This window comes from Artibeus jamaicensis, unplaced genomic scaffold, assembly GCF_021234435.1.
Source record: "Artibeus jamaicensis isolate MK-2021 breed Jamaican fruit bat unplaced genomic scaffold, CSHL_Jam_final contig_519, whole genome shotgun sequence".
Taxonomy (NCBI): domain Eukaryota; kingdom Metazoa; phylum Chordata; class Mammalia; order Chiroptera; family Phyllostomidae; genus Artibeus; species Artibeus jamaicensis.
The window spans coordinates 49,166,639-49,183,523 of NW_026521871.1; the positions used below are offsets into that span (position 1 = coordinate 49,166,639).

The window sequence follows — 16,885 nt, forward strand, 5'->3', positions numbered from 1 at the left end:
TTTGGCAATTTACAAACATCTTTTAATGTATACTTTAACTCCTTAAAAATAATTGCCCTCATCCTCTGATTCTCCTTTATAACATAGAATTTTAATTATTTTTAATGGTTGTATAGTGTCGATGGAATAAATTTTTATTAACTAACCTATATATGCAATAAAAAAAGATTTTATTTTTAGAGAGGGGAGGGGAGGGAGAAAGGGAAACATGATTGGTTGCAACATTGGCCTGGGAAACCAATCTGCGACTTTTTCTTTTCCACGACCACCCCAACCTGCTGAGCCACACCAGTCAGGACGGATTTGGCAATTTTTAAGCGCGCGCGCGCGCGCACACACACACACACAAATCTCACGTATGTGTGCAGTCTTGTTCTTTTTATCTTTAAGGAAAACTTCCCACCAGTGAACTTTCAGAATCTGAATTACGTTCAGCTAAACTGTCCTCCCCCAAAACGAAAACAATTTCCGCACCTTTTGTACATCAAACATTTAGATTTACGGGGTCCAGCAGCTTGGGTGAGGGACCCGCGCAATTTCTCAGGTCAGTACAAAAGGCGGGGAAAGAGCTGGAGTCTGATTGGCCGGCTGGCTTCCTGCTAGCGTTCTCAACCCGAGAACGGTAGGAGGTCCAAGAGCCCGCCAACCCCAGAGCGGCACACCGCCCAGCGAGAACCTGGGCGCCCCTGCTGGCCGCGCTCCAAGAGCCCGCGCCAGCGCCAGCGCTTGCGCCGTCAGCCCGTCTCCAGGAAGGAGAAAGCCCGCCCCATGAAGGAGAAAGCCCGCCCCACAACGCTCTCTCGGGCTCCGCCCTCTTTCCGCCAAGCTTTTGTTGTCATTGGCTGGCGGCGGGGTATATAAATACGTCATTTCCGCCGCTCTGTCTTTTTCCGCGCTACCAAGGGAAGGGCCCGTACGGCGTTGTTCTCGGTGAGTCCCATGTGAAGTTCCCCAGCGTTCCGCAGGGCCGCTTGAACTACCTTCCTGCTCGCACCCGGGGTGCGAGGACCGGGGCTGAAGGCCTGCAGACAGGGCGGGTCTGGCTGGGATCGGTGCGCCCCGCCGCGGATCCGCGGCTTGCACGTGGCTAGTCCGGGCCTTCAGGTTCCCACAATGCCCCACGATCGGTGGGAGGTTGCGCTGGAGCCCAGGCCCGGAGCTGCGGAGCGGCCCAAACTGCTGGTGAGCGCGGGGTTAGGAAGGGAGGGGGCGAATGCACCGCGCTGCTGTTGCTTGGGACCCGGACACTGGCTTAGTGAAGCCAGGGCCCCAGGCGCCACTGCTCTTGGATTTTTCCCATTGGTGTTAAAGTTCTTGGCAGGGTTCTGAAGAAAACCAGTTGGGAATGCAGGGAGACTTAAATCCGACGTGCCCACCTTCAATCTCTTTGAATATAAATCTGCTCCCATCTCTACGTCTGCTCAACTTAATGTACTGCAACGTGGCTGGTCTCACAACTGGTGGGTTTTCTTGCTCATCTGTAACTTCAACTTTTGGGTACCTTGAGAAGTGTTTAGACTCAATTCACTGCTTTCATCTAGTTTAGTAACTGGTTTGTCCATCTCCATACCTTCTCAGCAAGATTTGCTGCAGTCGTGTGTAATGTAGTCTGTGCAAACATGTCTCATCCCGCTAAACTGTAAGTGCAACCTAGCGGGGCATGCGTCTGTGTCCCAACCCCTCTGGCACGGAAAGGACTAGATTCTTAACTATTGTTTTTCAGGTTCCCACGTAACTTAAAGGGAAACTTTCACAATGTCCGGAGGCCTTGATGTCCTGCAAATGAAGGAGGAGGATGTCCTCAAATTTCTTGCAGCAGGAACCCACTTAGGTGGTACCAACCTTGACTTTCAAATGGAACAGTACATCTACAAAAGGAAAAGTGACGGTCAGTCGTGGCTGTAGCTCCCCCCCCCTTCCAATTACAACTTTCAGGACAAAGTGTGACCCTCCTTGTTATGATGGGTGATGCTGGGTGAAGTAATTTCTGTATCTGCCTTGGAGGGCTCTCTACTAAATAATCAATGACACCAGGTCCCTCAATTGGAAACAGGCTTTAATACTGAAAGTGTTCCAGTTTTGTTTGGAAGGAAAGGCTTCTGGGCTCCATGGGAAGAGTGTGGCATTAGCTAGGTTGTGGGACTCCAGTGGGTCACTAAGGAGATGTGACAGGAAGATGATGAGGAAGTTCCCAGTAACTTCCCTTCCATAGTCCCATATTCACAGGGACTGATATAGGTTCGTTCAGCTGCATTCTGAGGGAAGTAGAGCAAGAGATGGGAATAAATGAGGGAAGGGGTTGCCACAAGAGTACAGGTGGTGGGCAGAGATAGAGCCACTGACAGATTGAGCGTCAGAGTAGGGTGCTGACAGGGGTTTGGGGGTGAATTTGGTATCAAGGCAGAGAGTGGTGAGAGGCTAGGAAGTGGGCAACAGCTTGCAGAAATCTAAATGGGGGCCTGGAGGAGGGTTACCACAGGGGAAGAAGGTGCACTTGGCCTGCTGAGTGAGGGCTGCACACTATTAAAGCTCAGGGTGGAGGCCAGTCTTGGCCAGTGAACTTCTGAGTGTCGGAAGTGTGCTACAGTAACGGCAGGGTGTTCGCTAGCACCAGTAGAGCCTGCCTCTGTGACTGGAGTTTGATAGTGCTCTCTGCCACATTCGGCTGTTAGAAGAATGTCCACTTGGAGAGCAAGGTCAGGTGCTAAAGCCTTTTCTGTGGCTAGGCATTTACATCATAAATCTGAAGAGAACCTGGGAGAAGCTCCTGCTGGCAGCTCGAGCCATTGTTGCCATTGAAAACCCTGCTGATGTCAGTGTCATTTCGTCCAGGAACACCGGCCAGGTCTGTAGAGCAAGATGCTTGGCTTTTATTACAAAAAATAAAGTGTGGGCATTCTGGGATGTGCAGAAAGGTGTGAACATAGCCTCTCTGTATGGAAGTGTTGAGTTGCCAGTTCTTGACTTTTGCAGTGTATGCACCACTTGGCACCTGACGGTCTGTTGAGCTTCGTTTTCGTGTTGCATATATGCTTGTGCCATTGAATGTCGAGAAATGCCCTATTAAAATGGCTCATCACGTGTTACTGTAATCAGGTTTTTTTACATTTAAATAAGTACTGGGTCAAAAAACCTGACGGCAGCCGTGAGGTTTTCAGAAGGGTTTTGTACGCGTGCGGTACTAGTCTCATCAAAGTCCCATTAGCAAGAGTAAGAGTGTTTACCAATCAACCTCAGTGAAAAATGGCTTTTTTAAAAATGGCTGGTGAGATTTCAAAAACCTTGTCTCTATTTTGACATTTCTTTGTGCTCTTTCTTTGAGAAAACTCATGGGTTTCATAATAATTGATGTATAAAGAGCTCCAACAAGGATTTTATTCATCCTGTTTCTAATTTAAAAACAAAAACCACACAAACTTGACTTGGATTTTTAATTTTAGGTTTTGGGGATTTTTTTGACTTGGATTTGAACAGAGCTTTTAAATTCACGTGGGAGAATCCTTTTGTATTTTGTCGTTTAGATTGAGGTTAAAACTAGGTCCTGTTAGCTTCTGGTGTGTTGGGTGGGCGGGGTGTTGGTTATTCTCCAGAGTCTGGCTTGGGGCTGGACCCTTCCAGTTTGGCACATGGTAGAGGCAGGACACTGCTGTGGAACAAACTCGGTGACCACTCGTGCTTCCCTCAGCAAAAATGTACTAAGCTTCTAGATTGATCTGGGCAGTGTTACTAGATGCTTGGGATATGATGGAAAGAGCCAGCCTGCGTTTGGGAAGAAAAAGGTGAGGGGGAGGGTAAAGAAACCTGGGTGCTGTTCGCTTTATTTGGAGTAGCTATGAGGTTATTGGACCAGATGCTGGGGGTGTTGTGGTTTACAATTAGCATGCACTGTTGTACTGATTCACTGAATTTTCTAACCCTCTGGGGAACTTGGAGGCACGTGAGTAGCTTGCCCAGGTCGCTCACCGAGTGGCCTTGCTTGGTACCACAAGTCAGGCAGTGTGGCTCCATCCTCCAGGAGCAAGGAAGCCTGTGAGCCAAGGCAGCCGAGGGAGGTCGGGATGGGGGTGCGATCGTGTGTGTTTCTTTGGCTTTGGTTTGTAAGTACATCTCAGAATGTGGAGGACAGAAGAATTACTGTAATTTGATGCGTTCTGACCAGATGGGCTGCTTGGTGTGGTTATGGAACTGTTGGCACATTCACCTCTGGAAGATTCTGTGGCTCCGCCTTTGAGGGCACTGCTAACTCTCAATGTTGTTGATTCCTCAGCGAGCGGTGCTGAAGTTCGCTGCTGCCACTGGAGCCACTCCCATTGCCGGCCGCTTCACTCCTGGCACCTTCACTAACCAGATCCAGGCAGCCTTCCGGGAGCCAAGGCTTCTGGTGGTTACCGACCCCAGGGCTGACCACCAGCCTCTCACCGAGGCATCCTACGTTAACCTGCCCACCATCGCTCTGTGTAACACGGACTCTCCTCTGCGCTACGTGGACATTGCCATCCCTTGCAACAACAAGGTAACTGCCGTCTGATCTGCACTAGGTCTGGGGAAGGAGCACTCGGGAAGCAGTTGGGCGCGCCTCTGCACATTGTTAGAGCTTGGAGTCGAGGCCGTTGGTGGCCCATGGAGTCACAAGTGTAGGTAGTGTGCTACACGAGGGGCAAGGTTTTCGCTAACACCACGAGGGTCTCTGGCCCCATGAGTGGAGTTTGATAGTGGTCCTTGCTACAAGCGCGATGAGCGTGCATGAGAGCTTCAAGGAGAGATGAAAACATTGGAAAAGTGGTGTTTCCCCCTGCTTCTTTCCATTTTTCTTGCACTACTTGGGCCTCTCAGGCATTGCTTGGCCTTCCTGTTTTCAGACCAGCTTGATGAAGCCTGCTGTAAGATCGTAAAAAGGTGGGTTACATATGGCTCAAGTTGGTCCAGTTTGTCACTGGTCTCAAAACCCTGGTTGCACATAAGAATCATCCAGAGATTTCAAACAAACATAAAAACTAGTGTCCAGGCACTGATCCCAGTGGGTATTTCATTTGTTGCTTAGGGTGGAGGCTTGACCATAGTACTTTCTAAAGCAGCCAATCAGGTTGAGAATCACTGATGTCTGGAACATTAACCCTTCTTATTGTAAATGCTTTTATACGAAGAGGCATGTCTATTCTCTTGATTCCAAGGACCTAGATGATGTGGGGGCAGGTTAGGTGGGATGGGGTGGTACTTACTACTATCCTGGCACTCTTGCAGGGGGCTCACTCAGTGGGTCTGATGTGGTGGATGCTGGCCCGGGAAGTTCTGCGCATGCGCGGCACCATCTCCCGCGAGCACCCGTGGGAGGTCATGCCTGATCTCTACTTCTACAGAGACCCCGAAGAGGTGAGCTTCCTCCCTAAAGGCTTATGGTCGCGTACGCAAAGTGGGCACCTTGGTCTGTGCTTCTGGGAAGTAAAATTTGTTGGTCCCTGTAAACTTATTTTTTTCTAAAAACCAGATTGAGAAGGAAGAGCAGGCCGCTGCTGAGAAGGCTGTGACCAAGGAGGAGTTTCAGGGTGAATGGACGGCTCCAGCTCCCGAGTTCACCGCGGCTCAGCCCGAGGTCGCGGACTGGTCGGAAGGCGTGCAGGTGCCCTCCGTGCCTATTCAGCAGTTCCCTACTGGTACGTGTGGTGGCACGGGTGCATCAGCCTGGCGGTTTGGGGCATCTCTGTAGTCTAACGTGAATGATCTCCTTGGCTGTATTAAAAGGTTCGTCCTGTATGCTATAGCTGTGCTAATCACTTGACAGGTCGAATGCAGGTGCATTTGAATTGATCGGGTCTTGGGCTGTTCTTGAAATTGTGTCTGGCAGAATGCAGGCAGATCAGATGGCTGGTGGTGGTGAGGTGACTAATATACCGCAGGAACAGAGCTCATGGGTGTGTTTTTGGTATTTTTTAACAGAAGACTGGAGCGCTCAGCCTGCCACTGAAGACTGGTCTGCGGCCCCCACTGCACAGGCCACGGAGTGGGTGGGAACCACCACTGAGTGGTCCTAAGCTGGTCTTCCACAAACTCTTACCAGAATGGAAGTAAGGTTGATGGAAAATAAACAGTTTCTAAAAGTCGTGTTCATGTATTTCAGTTTTTTATTCCAGATCAAGATGTCTGGGACTACCTCAGGTCTCCTGACATCAGAAAAAGTCCTCTGTGGGCACCTTACACGGGCGTTTCCCAGAGCGCCCTTTTTGCGTGAGAATGCTCTGCTCTGCAAGTAGACGTGAGTAGCTGCCCACGTGGTGACTCTAGAAATACTTTCCCAAGAACTTACATTAACACCTGTATTGGTGAATTCTGTCCAGTTCAGATTTTGAAGTAAATTGGTGTTCATTGACAGCCCCTGCTATTCGTTTGCCAGTTGTGTGGCTGATGTATGAGTGACGGCTGTCATTGAAGACCCTTCTTGAGCAAAGGTGGGATACAGTCTTCAATCCTGGACCCACTGAAGGGGCCACAGCCTTCCCCAACTTTGAGAGACATCTGTCTCCTGTCACCTGGTCAGCTTGTCTACAGGTTCCGGGAGAGAGTTATGCAAGTATAAGAATTTCATGTAATACTATATATAATCCCAATATTTGCCATTTCCTGTGCATTTTAATTGTATTAAAAATGTGACCGTGTCAGTACCTCTTGGTCTGTTGAAAACCATGGTCTTGAATGAGAATGGAGGAATTAAATAGGGTGGGTCTGGGGTTTGAGGAACTCCAAAGATTTACATCAATTCGCTCATTTTGCCCTTGGAAGATTTACAAAATGTCCCTGTGACAACATTCTCGGGGCCCCTTACCAGTGGTGCAGGGAGTGAGGGGACCCCACAGGCTCAAGCATCATAGCAAGTTGGCCACCGGCAGGCAGTGTGCAGGAGCAGATGTGGACGAAGCTGCAGTGTGCGTGGAGCTAGGATACCGTGCAGGTGATCAGCAGCAATGATTTCTGGAGCAAGCGTGGCTGAAAGCGGAGAGGGGGCTGAAGGAAGGGAGGAGGCCGGGTATAAGAACCGAGAGATGCAAAGCTCATCTATTAGCATGTTCCGGGATGGAGGAGGAGGCTGTTCAGGGACAAAGGAACAGGAGAAAGCTGGCAGTTCATCTGTGGAAAATGCATCCTGTTAGCACAGACCGATGTGAAGAGTTAAGAGCTCCGACCTGACCAGGTGGCTGGGTGAAGGAGCGTCATCCCATCCATCAAAGTCATGGGTTCGATTGTGGGTCAGGGCACTTGCCAGGTTGTGGGTTTGATCCCCGCTTGGGGCGCATATGGGTGGCAACTGATTGATGTTTCTCACATTGATTGGCCTCTTTTCCTCTGTAAAATATGCCCCCGGGTAAGGATTAACACAAAAGACAGTTCTCATCTTTTGAAGATGATTCCCGTTAGTTGGGTCCTGCTTCATTGTGCATGTTTATTGTATCCGATCTGAGCAGTAATCCGAGGCAGGGCCCCCCCACACAGCAAAGCGCTGACCTGTGACCCAAACCCTCCGTGACCGACTTCGGTCGGGCTCCTCTGAACCCTGTGCCAAGCTGGGCCTCGACCTAGGCAGGCCTTTAGTCCACCTTTGCATCATTCCATGTTAACAAGAGTCCAGCTTCATTTTAGCAAAAACCCCCACCCCTGGTACCTGACTGACTTCCTCATCCCCACTCCTCCCCAGGTGATGTCTGATCCCCCCTCCTCCCCTCCCCGACTTCAGCAAGAATCCTGTCAGGATGGTTTAGCTGGAAATCATTACCCTGGTATTTTCCCTTAGTAATTTTCCATTCACCGACCCCCTCAACCTCCTGGGCTATCAGTCCCCACTGTCCCTGTTGTATTTGGAACCGAGCCCTGTGTGACACTGAAGTCTTTCCTCCTGCTGGAATGACTGCTGAAGAAAACGTGTGTTGAACACTAATTACTGTTCAGCTGTGGTTTTCTTTAACACAACACATCAATACATTCCCTTCTCTAATGGTGATAAGTACAGTAGGGAAAGCCCAGGAGTCGGGCCTGGAAAGTCGGATGGGAGAAGCATGTCACCTAAAGAGTGAATTTTAACCCAGTGGATAAAATCCAGTCCCTTAAGTAACAATGTACATAACTCTACAGGTCACCAGGGCCAGAACACAGTTGTGGCTGGACCCAAGCATGAGAGAGGGACAGAGACAGAGTGGGGAGAGGCTGGGCTTGGAGCCTGGGAACACAGCGGGGCTTTGTCTGAGCCGCCAGCAGCTCGGTTGGTGTATTCCTCTTTACCAAAGTTGGGGTCTGTGTAGCTAAAAATCTGTAAGGTCAAGTCGAAGTCTTGAAAGAGACAGACTGGCTCTGAAAGTGAAGGATGAAAGGCCAATGAAGAACCATCTCAGTTTGTTTCATATTTGATCCATTCACTCTATGCCTTGAAATAAATGGTCTTATAGGTATGTATAAAACTCATTTTCATATTTCTATAGGAAAAATAGCATTGTTATGAATGTGAAAATCTTTAGCCTGTTTTTGTTAATCTTTCTAATCAAAACCCAGTTTTTACAGCACCCAGTTTGACACACGTTTGTTAGGTAGACAGTAATCGTGTAATTCTGGCTGTGGCTTCGCGTACGTGCACGCTTTCAGGTGAGATGCTGGAGATGGCGTTCTCTCTCTGGTGTCATGCTAGTTTTCAGCGAACTCCATAACAAAACAATTGCTTAACATGCCCTCCAGTCCTTTGTCATGCCTGAATCTCTCTGAGTGCATATAAAATGCTGTAATGTTTTATTGCGAATGAGTATCGATTTACTTTTGTGTGTTTTATTCTTAAGGGGATGAAAATGTTATACAATTAGATAGTGGTAATGCTTCCACAGCCCTTAAATATATTTTAAAATCTCTGCATTTTACACTTTAAAATTTTGAGTTTTATGGTACACATATGAATTACGTTTCAATAAAAACAATGACTTTTTGGTTAAAAGTGGCCAGATGAATGACACATGCTTATTTTTTCTACTCTTCCAAAAACTACTAAAATTATAGTAGTAAAATATGTTTAAAAGGAAAAGAATTAAAAATACAGGGGCAGAAGAGAATTCTTTTATTATTTCTATCCCAAGGACTTTTTTTCCCCAGTGCTTTTAGAGAGGGAGGAAGGGAGAGAGACATCGATCGGTTGTCTCCCGTATGTGCCCGGGATGCGTGCACCCGGACGGGGAAATCGTCAGAACCTGGACTGGGGATTGAACCCACAATCTAGGTATGTGCCCCGATTGGAAATCAAACCTGTAACTTTTTGGTTATGGGTCAATGCTCCAACCTAATGAGCCACACTGGCCAGGGCGAGAATATGTAAAAATGTTTTAACGCTCTAAGAAAAGGAGACAGCGAAAGATGATGGGCAGAGGACGGTCATTGACCCGGCAGTGTGGAGGAAGTTCCCGTTTACATCCCTGCAGAGGTGGTGCCTGAGAAAAGCAGGTGAAAAGTGTGTGTCGGACGCCTGGTGTGCTGCTCGTGTAGTGCCAGGCAGAGCGGGGGACGGGGCTGAGGCCTGGGGAAGCGGCACATCCCGAGCAGATTCTCGGGTTCAGTGCTCTGACCACCGACCTTGCTCTGACCACTGGAAGTCCGTTAGGAAGAAATTTCTAGAATCAGACACTGGGGATCTGGGGTGATGGGCAGGACTTTAGAAAAGGGACACGCCCACATATTCATGTGGGTCCCTTGTCTACCCTGACCACCCAATACCACTAGCAAGGAATTCAGACTCCCTCACCTTCCCTGCCCCTGCCACGCTAGAAGCGGGTGGCTCTTCCTGAAGACAGGGAACCGTTGGGGGAGAATCTTCCAGCTACTTGGATGGTGAGGTCTGCCCGAGTACAGGCCGCATGGCTGCCCATCACAAAATTATTAATCTACTTAAAACATTATGAGATGTTTTTGGTGATTACCTGTCACAATGTATTTAACATGTGGCCCAAGACAGCTCCTCTTCTTCCAGGGTGGCCCAGAGATGCCAAAATGTTGGACACCCTTGAAGGTGGGACTTCACAAAATTTGCCATTAAGGACTGTTGTGGGAAGGTTTGAGAAGCAGAGAAGTCTTTGAGTGCAGATGAATCTTTATAATCTACCCCCTCTATCTTGCACTTTTTAAATAACCTGAATTCACCAGAGGGAAGGGGGGGGGGAGGTGGAAGAGGGTAGAGGGGAGAAATGGTGATGGACGAGACCTGACTTGGGGTGGTGAGCACACAATACAATATACAGAGGATGTGTTATAGACTTGGACACCTGAAACCTATATAACTTTATTAACATGTCACAGCAATACATTGAATTTAAAAATAAAATTAAATTTAAAAAAAAAAGCCTGTCTTCGTCTCCAGTTGTTTTCTGAATAGGAAACGTGTCCTTACAAATGTTTTGCAAGCTTCTTCAGGGCCGGAACCACAATAGCTAACATTGATGCAGCGCTATGTGCCAGGCACGGTGGCAACCAGTGTGACATCCTAGCTGCCTTAGTGACCCTGCCCGAGCCCTCCAGAGCCCCTGCTCTGTGAGCCACCTTGCTCTGCTCCCCCCTGTTGCACAGCCATGCAGCGGCAGGAGCAAGGCGCCGCCCCACAGCCGGAACTAGCGGACCGGCAGGCTGTAGATAGAACTCGTTACCCATATCAGGGCTGTTTCATTAGCCGTGAAGTTAGTGCACAGTGAGATTGATATTGGATGTTTTCAGTTTCCTTACATTGCCTCCTCAAAGTCCTCTAGGATGATTCCTTTTTGCATGTACTGTGACAAGAGCCTAAAAGGAAACTTTATGACACTGTTGGCATTAATGTCTCCCCGTCATGCAGGGAGCTATGGGGATGGAAGAGGCAAGGCTGCTGTTGGTTGGAGTGGTTTCAGAAATGCCCTTTCATCTTTCCGATCATTAGTATGTAGTGCTACGCATATGCGATGAAATTTAGCAGAAAACACTGGGTTGCAGGACCAGGAAATTTAACAGACGCACACGGTTATAAGACTCAATGGTGTGACCCCTAAATTCTAGGAAAATGATAAGAAAATGTCATGTCTAAGACTGAGGCCAATGTTACCATGTTAAGTAAATGAGATTTGCACTTTACAGAAATCACCTGCCATAAGAGATGGTTTTTAGAAGTTTTCACAAATGTGATGGCATGGTAGCTGTCCTAGAATTGTCCCGGTATCATCTCAGCGGTAACTAGACTGAGGTACTCTTGTTAAGTTGGGGGAGGGCACACGTGTGTGTATGCGTGTGTGTGTACAGAGAGCCTGTTAAGGAGGGTGGGTGCTTACTCTGAGTAGGGTATGGAAAGAATCCTAAAGGGAGGCATTTGCCAGGGTGATTCCGACTGTTCATGGCTTGTGGGGTTGGCTTGTGTGTGGCGTGGTGGAGTTGGGATGGCGGCTGTGGTGGGTGGCTCATTGGCAGAACGGTGTGTGGTATGGCTGGACCTGGGGTGTGGTTTGAGGCAGCGTGGGGAAAGGGCCTGGGGGAGGCGGTTGGCACAGGGCATTACCGTATTTTGCTGTGTATAATGCACACTATTTTTTGCCTAAATTTTTGAGGGAAAAATAAGGATGTGCCTTATACATGGGTATAAGGAGCACATAACCCCGTGCATGGTGTGCACCAAAACGCAGGTGTTGTACAGAGCAGAACTCCGGTGGGTGGGGTGTGGGAGGTGGGGTGAGGGGGGTGGGAGACTGGAATGCGTGAGAACGTGGGTTTTCATGTAGCTACGGCTTGTGTGTGTGTGTGTGTGTGTGTGTGTGTGTGTGTGTAATGTGGTTGTAACTTAGCTTTTGTTTAGATTTTCTTTTGCCCTTTGTCTTGGTCTTTGTTTGGCCTTTGTTTTTGTCTTTGTTTCACTCTTTGTTTAAACTTTCTTTGGCTTTTGTTCGGTCTTTCTTTAGCCTTTTGTTTAAACTTTGTGTGGTCTTTTTGTCATCTTTGTGTAGCTTTTGTTTTTAAGTGAATCTCGGCGGAGGGCCCATCAAAAACACCTTGTGTAATGAAAACCCGGGATATATAACCTCTCCCTATATATTCCACACGCACCGAGTAGCTTCAAACTCCCCAGGGACCTGGCACGGCCGCAGAACCAGGTTCACCCCACTGCTGCTCCACGGTAAGGGGATTCCATCGGTTTTCATCTTGCTTCACGTTGCAATTCGTCTCCAAGCGGCAAGTGCACACTCGTGTGTGGGCCATTTCGTTATGTCCCAGGGGAAAGCTGCTGTTGTAGCAGCCAAGGTCGGGGGCACCTAAGAGGATGGAGAAAACAAGAACTGAGGACACCAACCGTTATTTTCTGATGCAGGTGGAGGGCCCTCCTGGAATGGTCTGGCAAATGTTTGGAAATCGTCTGAGCCCGGGAAAGGGCTCCGAACCCTAACCCAGATTCCAATCTAAAGCCCCCTGTCCCTGCAGCTAGATCCATGGCACGATTGGTTTTTTTTTTCTCTCTCTCTCTTCTTTTATTATTTATCATGATTTGAAAATGCATTTTTTCTTACCTAGGAACAGCGCCTCCCTTCACACAGCGGGGCTTGTGTGTGGGGAATACTAATGGGGCAACACAGCCCCAGTCCTGACAGATTTTTTGCTCCCTCGAAACCATAAATGGGAAGACAGTCATGCTTCGTCTTGAACAGATGCTCAGAAATGACAGATTTTTGGTTTGGGTTTGTTTTCAGTTTTATGGCTGAGAAAGGAAAGAAAAGATAGTGTCCGAGGGGAACAAAGTCATGAATGTGGCTGAAGTAATAGGAAGAAAATGGGGAAAAGACTTTAATGCTTTGTGAGCAAATCAGGGAGGCAGAAAGCAGACCACTGCCTGATGGGCAGCTGTGCAAGTTCATGTTCATTCTGCAGAGCAGGAGTGTGCCTCGGTGAGCGGATTGCAGAATTCTGTTACAGTTACAGAAAAATTGTAAGCAGTCACAAATTCCAGATGTAGCCAGGTCACTCAAATTCTGACATGTTCCTACATTTGCTTTATTATCCTTTCTCTCTCTGTGTGTACACATATGCATCTTATTTTTTTCTGAGCCATTTGAACTTAAATGACAGACATAATCACAATCAGAGACTTAACATAAAGAAAACAGTATTGTCTAATCTACAGACAACTAGATTTCACCAGTTATCCCAGAAATCAGCCCAGGATCACGCATCTCCATTAGCAGTGATCTCTCTTCAGTCTCTGCAAATCTGGAACAGTACCTGAGTTAGTCATTCTCTTTCACGCCTTGACAATTTTTGGAGGGTTACTTTGTTAAATGTCCCTCAGTTTGGGTTTGGTGGGATGCTTTCTCGTGATTCGGTCCAGATTATGCAGTTTTAGAAGGAATACGCTTGCGTTTTGGATCATATATATCCAAAGTCATAACTGAATTTGATTGTACAAACTTTTAATTAATTCAAGGTCTTGTTTACCTAATGTAACTTGGACTTTAAGTGAGTACCTACAGTCTTACAAGGAAAGGCAAAACATTTAAAAATCTAGAGCTTTTTATGAGTACTTCTCAAATATTCACCAAAAGTAAGTGCTGTCATTTATTTATAAATGGTAATTACAGTGATAGTACATGAACTTGATGGGTGTGTAGTGAGGTATGTAAGCTGGTTTCTCTGTGTGTGTTGGGTTCTAGCCTACTACTCTATGAACATTCGTGTCATGAATGGGATAATTCCTTTCTAAGCAAGACCATCTGCTGAAAACAGTCCCTCTTCAAAAAAGAGCTGTCCCGCATCACCACCCCAGGCTCTCTGGCTACCTTTGGCGTGCTGACAGAGTGCCTGGTAGAAAGAGCTTTCATTTTGTTTGCTTCTAAGTGGGAAAACTTCTGTTTGGAGGTGGCTAGCAGTTTTATCATTCTTAAAATGGGTTCTTTAGATATGCAAATACAAAGCATCCATCTTTTTTTTGTCCAGAGAAAATGCTGAAGTCACCATAAATCCAAATAAGGGGGAGTTGATTAATTTGTTATATGATCTTTGTAGTTAAGTGAATGTATTATGGCTTTAACAGGACTGTTCCTTGGATGAAGCAGATCAATATTTTCTTTACTAAATATGAAACCAGATTAGAAGTTTGGGGTTCGGCACCTGGTGCTGTGTAATGTTGATGAACTCAGCTTTTGGGAGAATGAGGCATTAGCTGTTACGATGGCCTTACCTGGGCCATAGGACTCACCTGAAAGATTGAGAGAGTGTTCCCCACTTGAAGGATTCTGTGTTCCCACGACAAGCGCTTGCAGGGTGAAAATAAGGGCCCCCTTCTCTCACTCAGTCAACAGAACTGGGGGCCAGGGAACAGCAGTGTTGGAGGGCCAGGAGAGCCCTGTGGACGGAGTTGAGCTGCTTTCCACGACCCCCAAGTCGGCTTAGGTTTCACTGTGGGGACTCCGGGAGGCACCTCTTGGCTGGGCTGCGAAGGCCTCTCTGGATTCTGGTGCTTCTGTTCTAAGGCAGTAGGTAAAAACCTGGTGTTATCTGTTCCTGGTGGTTAAGGGACCAATATGTTTCAAACTGTACTTCGTAGTTTGTTTTTATCTAAGCGTGGTGAGGCCAGCGATCAGGTGACTGCCATTACAAAGATAGTTTGTTACTCAAAGTTCCCAGGAGGAGAGGATAAGCTGGACCATGTAGGGTCAGATGGGGAAGCAATAGAGTCGGAGTTGGCCAGGAGCCAGAAGGACCTAGGAAAGCATGGGCAACAGACTGTCATACCTGTGCAGGGACACAGAAGCCAGGCAGGGGCAGCAGGGAAGGCGGGTTTAGGATGGGTGAGCTGAAACAAGTTCAGCGGGCTCTGGGGTGGAAGGCCTGTCCTGACCTTGGGGGATTAGAATGGAGGGATATTGGCTCAATCTATGGGAGCTTGATAGAGAAGGTAGTTGGTGAGTTCAGGCTCTGGATTGGTTGGTTTGCATGAAAAAGGCACACTCAGGAGGGTGTCATTTGCTGTCTGTAGGAATTAATTAGCTTTGGGAGGGGCAGCCTCTCCAGGATCAGCAAGGCCCCAGATGCCAGGGCATTGAGAGTACAGAAAATACAGTTAACCAATAGTCAGTGTCCACTTACAGAATGAATGGGCACAGGGAAAGGAAAGCAGCATTTAGACTCTGGAACAACGGCATTTAAGAGTCAGGACATCTCATTCAGACAGGTTCATGGAATGTGTATCCATTTCTAACGGGAGTCCACAAACTGATGATCAGAACGGAGGGATGGATCTTCAGTGATCCAGCGCAATGGGTATATTAGTTTTATACGGATGTGTAACAAATTACCACAAACTTAGTGTCTTGAAACTGTATCGATTTGTTCTCTCACAATTCTACACCAGGTCCAGGAGACTTGGTTCTCTGCTTAGCATCTCACAAGGCTGAAATCAAGGCGTTGGCCGGCTGGGCTCTAATCTGGAGCCTCTGGAGGAGACACTACACGCAGGCTTGTTCAGGGTGTTGTTGCAGGATTCATCTCTGGCAGCTGTGGGATTCAGGTCCCTGGCCCCTCCAGCCCCTCTCTTTTCCAGCCAGCAGCGGTGGGCGGAGCTCTATTCCTGCTCCCAGGTCTCTGTCATGCTTCTCTGATTCCAGCTGGAGAAAGTTCGTAGCTTTTTAGGGCTCATATGATTAGATTGGGCCCACCAAAATAATCCAGGATTATCTCCATATTTTAAGGTCTACAACCTTAATTACATCTGCAAAAAGTTCCTTTTGCCATGTACATATTCACTGGTTTCAGCAGTTGGGATTTGGAAATGGGTTGGGGGTGCATTTTGCCTGCCACAGGGGGGTTATGATTAATGTAAATGCTGAGCACTTGATTAAGGTGGTATTTGCCAGATGTCAATTCCATTATGAAATTGCTGTTTTTTCTCTTTAATGAATAAATATATATGGGGGGGAGTATTTTGAGACAATGCGAATACCTTGTTTCTCCTGAAACTTTCCCATGCTAATGTTCGCACCCACTGGTGAAAGTTGTTTGCAGAAATCATCACTGCAGCTTTTTCCGACAGTGACTTTCTACTTCTGCCATGGCTGCTCCTTTTTTTAAGTGGCATCATTCTTCAAGGAGGAGGATTTCTTTCTCCCCATTCCTTTATTTATTCAGTTATTTATTTATTCCAGTTTGCGTCCAGCGGCAGTTGTTTTATTCTTCCGTTTATAATGCAGTACCATCGTTATTTAATTTCGTGCCCCAGTGGTTTTGCCCACTTGGGCGCCCTTCCAGGTCGGCTCCACTGCACTTTGGACACGTGCTCGCCTGTGATGAGCTCTCTCTTACTTTCCGTTTGCATTACGGTTTGCTCCAGGATCAGCTTCGTTTTCTCTGCCTTAGCCTGAAGTCAACCACTTCCTTAAAAAGCCCTGGTTCCTCTTATTGGACAAGGGTATTTAGAAACCATTGAGCACTACTAGGTGTATTCTTTGCCAGCGGGGTGTCCCATCTCCAAGCCCTGTACGTGGACACAGCTGGGAAGTGTGTGTGTTTGCTCATCTGTGCAGACTCACCTCTGTGTTTTTCTCTGTATCTCCAACCCGGTGCCCTCCAAGCTTCACCCCAGCACTCCTCTGTTCCTTATTTGTAACTTCATTCTCCGACAGAAAGAAACCTGCTTCTCATGATCTACAGTATATTTACTTATTTGCTCAACCCTAGTTTACATACGAAGTAGATTTAGAGCTGCTAATCTATACTCCCGTGAGAAACAAATTTACCAGCAATTACTTATTTTTCTCTTTAGATTTAAGTTATCCACTTAAAACATGATTTAAATTTTTTTTTAATTTTTAAAAAGGTTTTACTAATTTATTTTTAGAGATAGGAGAAAAAGCAGGAAGCAAGGGAGAGAAAC

The 16,885-nt window shown here is 47.3% G+C and overlaps 2 protein-coding genes and 2 non-coding genes across 5 annotated transcripts in view; all 4 read left to right on the forward strand.

Moving 5' to 3' along the window:
* The first annotated feature begins 849 nt into the window (after positions 1-849).
* RPSA (ribosomal protein SA) lies at positions 850-6,099 on the forward strand. The gene is made up of 7 exons (XM_037148335.2): positions 850-930; positions 1,724-1,888; positions 2,727-2,845; positions 4,268-4,513; positions 5,242-5,370; positions 5,486-5,651; positions 5,935-6,099. The coding sequence occupies exons 2-7, from the start codon at positions 1,756-1,758 to the stop codon at positions 6,027-6,029; spliced, it is 888 nt and encodes a 295-aa protein (XP_037004230.1). The 5' UTR covers positions 850-930; positions 1,724-1,755; the 3' UTR covers positions 6,030-6,099.
* On the forward strand, positions 2,513-2,663 carry LOC119051557 (small nucleolar RNA SNORA62/SNORA6 family). The gene has a single exon (XR_005082947.1). It is a non-coding gene; the product is annotated as a small nucleolar RNA SNORA62/SNORA6 family (small nucleolar RNA).
* On the forward strand, positions 4,578-4,730 carry LOC119051555 (small nucleolar RNA SNORA62/SNORA6 family). The gene has a single exon (XR_005082946.2). It is a non-coding gene; the product is annotated as a small nucleolar RNA SNORA62/SNORA6 family (small nucleolar RNA).
* Positions 6,100-12,082: 5,983 nt separating the features above from the next.
* Positions 12,083-16,885, forward strand: part of MOBP (myelin associated oligodendrocyte basic protein) — a 40,019-nt gene continuing 35,216 nt past the window's right edge. For both annotated transcript variants that reach the window (XR_005082928.2, XM_037148326.2), the window contains exon 1: positions 12,083-12,142. The gene's annotated coding sequence lies outside the window, so the exon portion shown is untranslated. The remainder of the gene's footprint in view (positions 12,143-16,885) is intronic.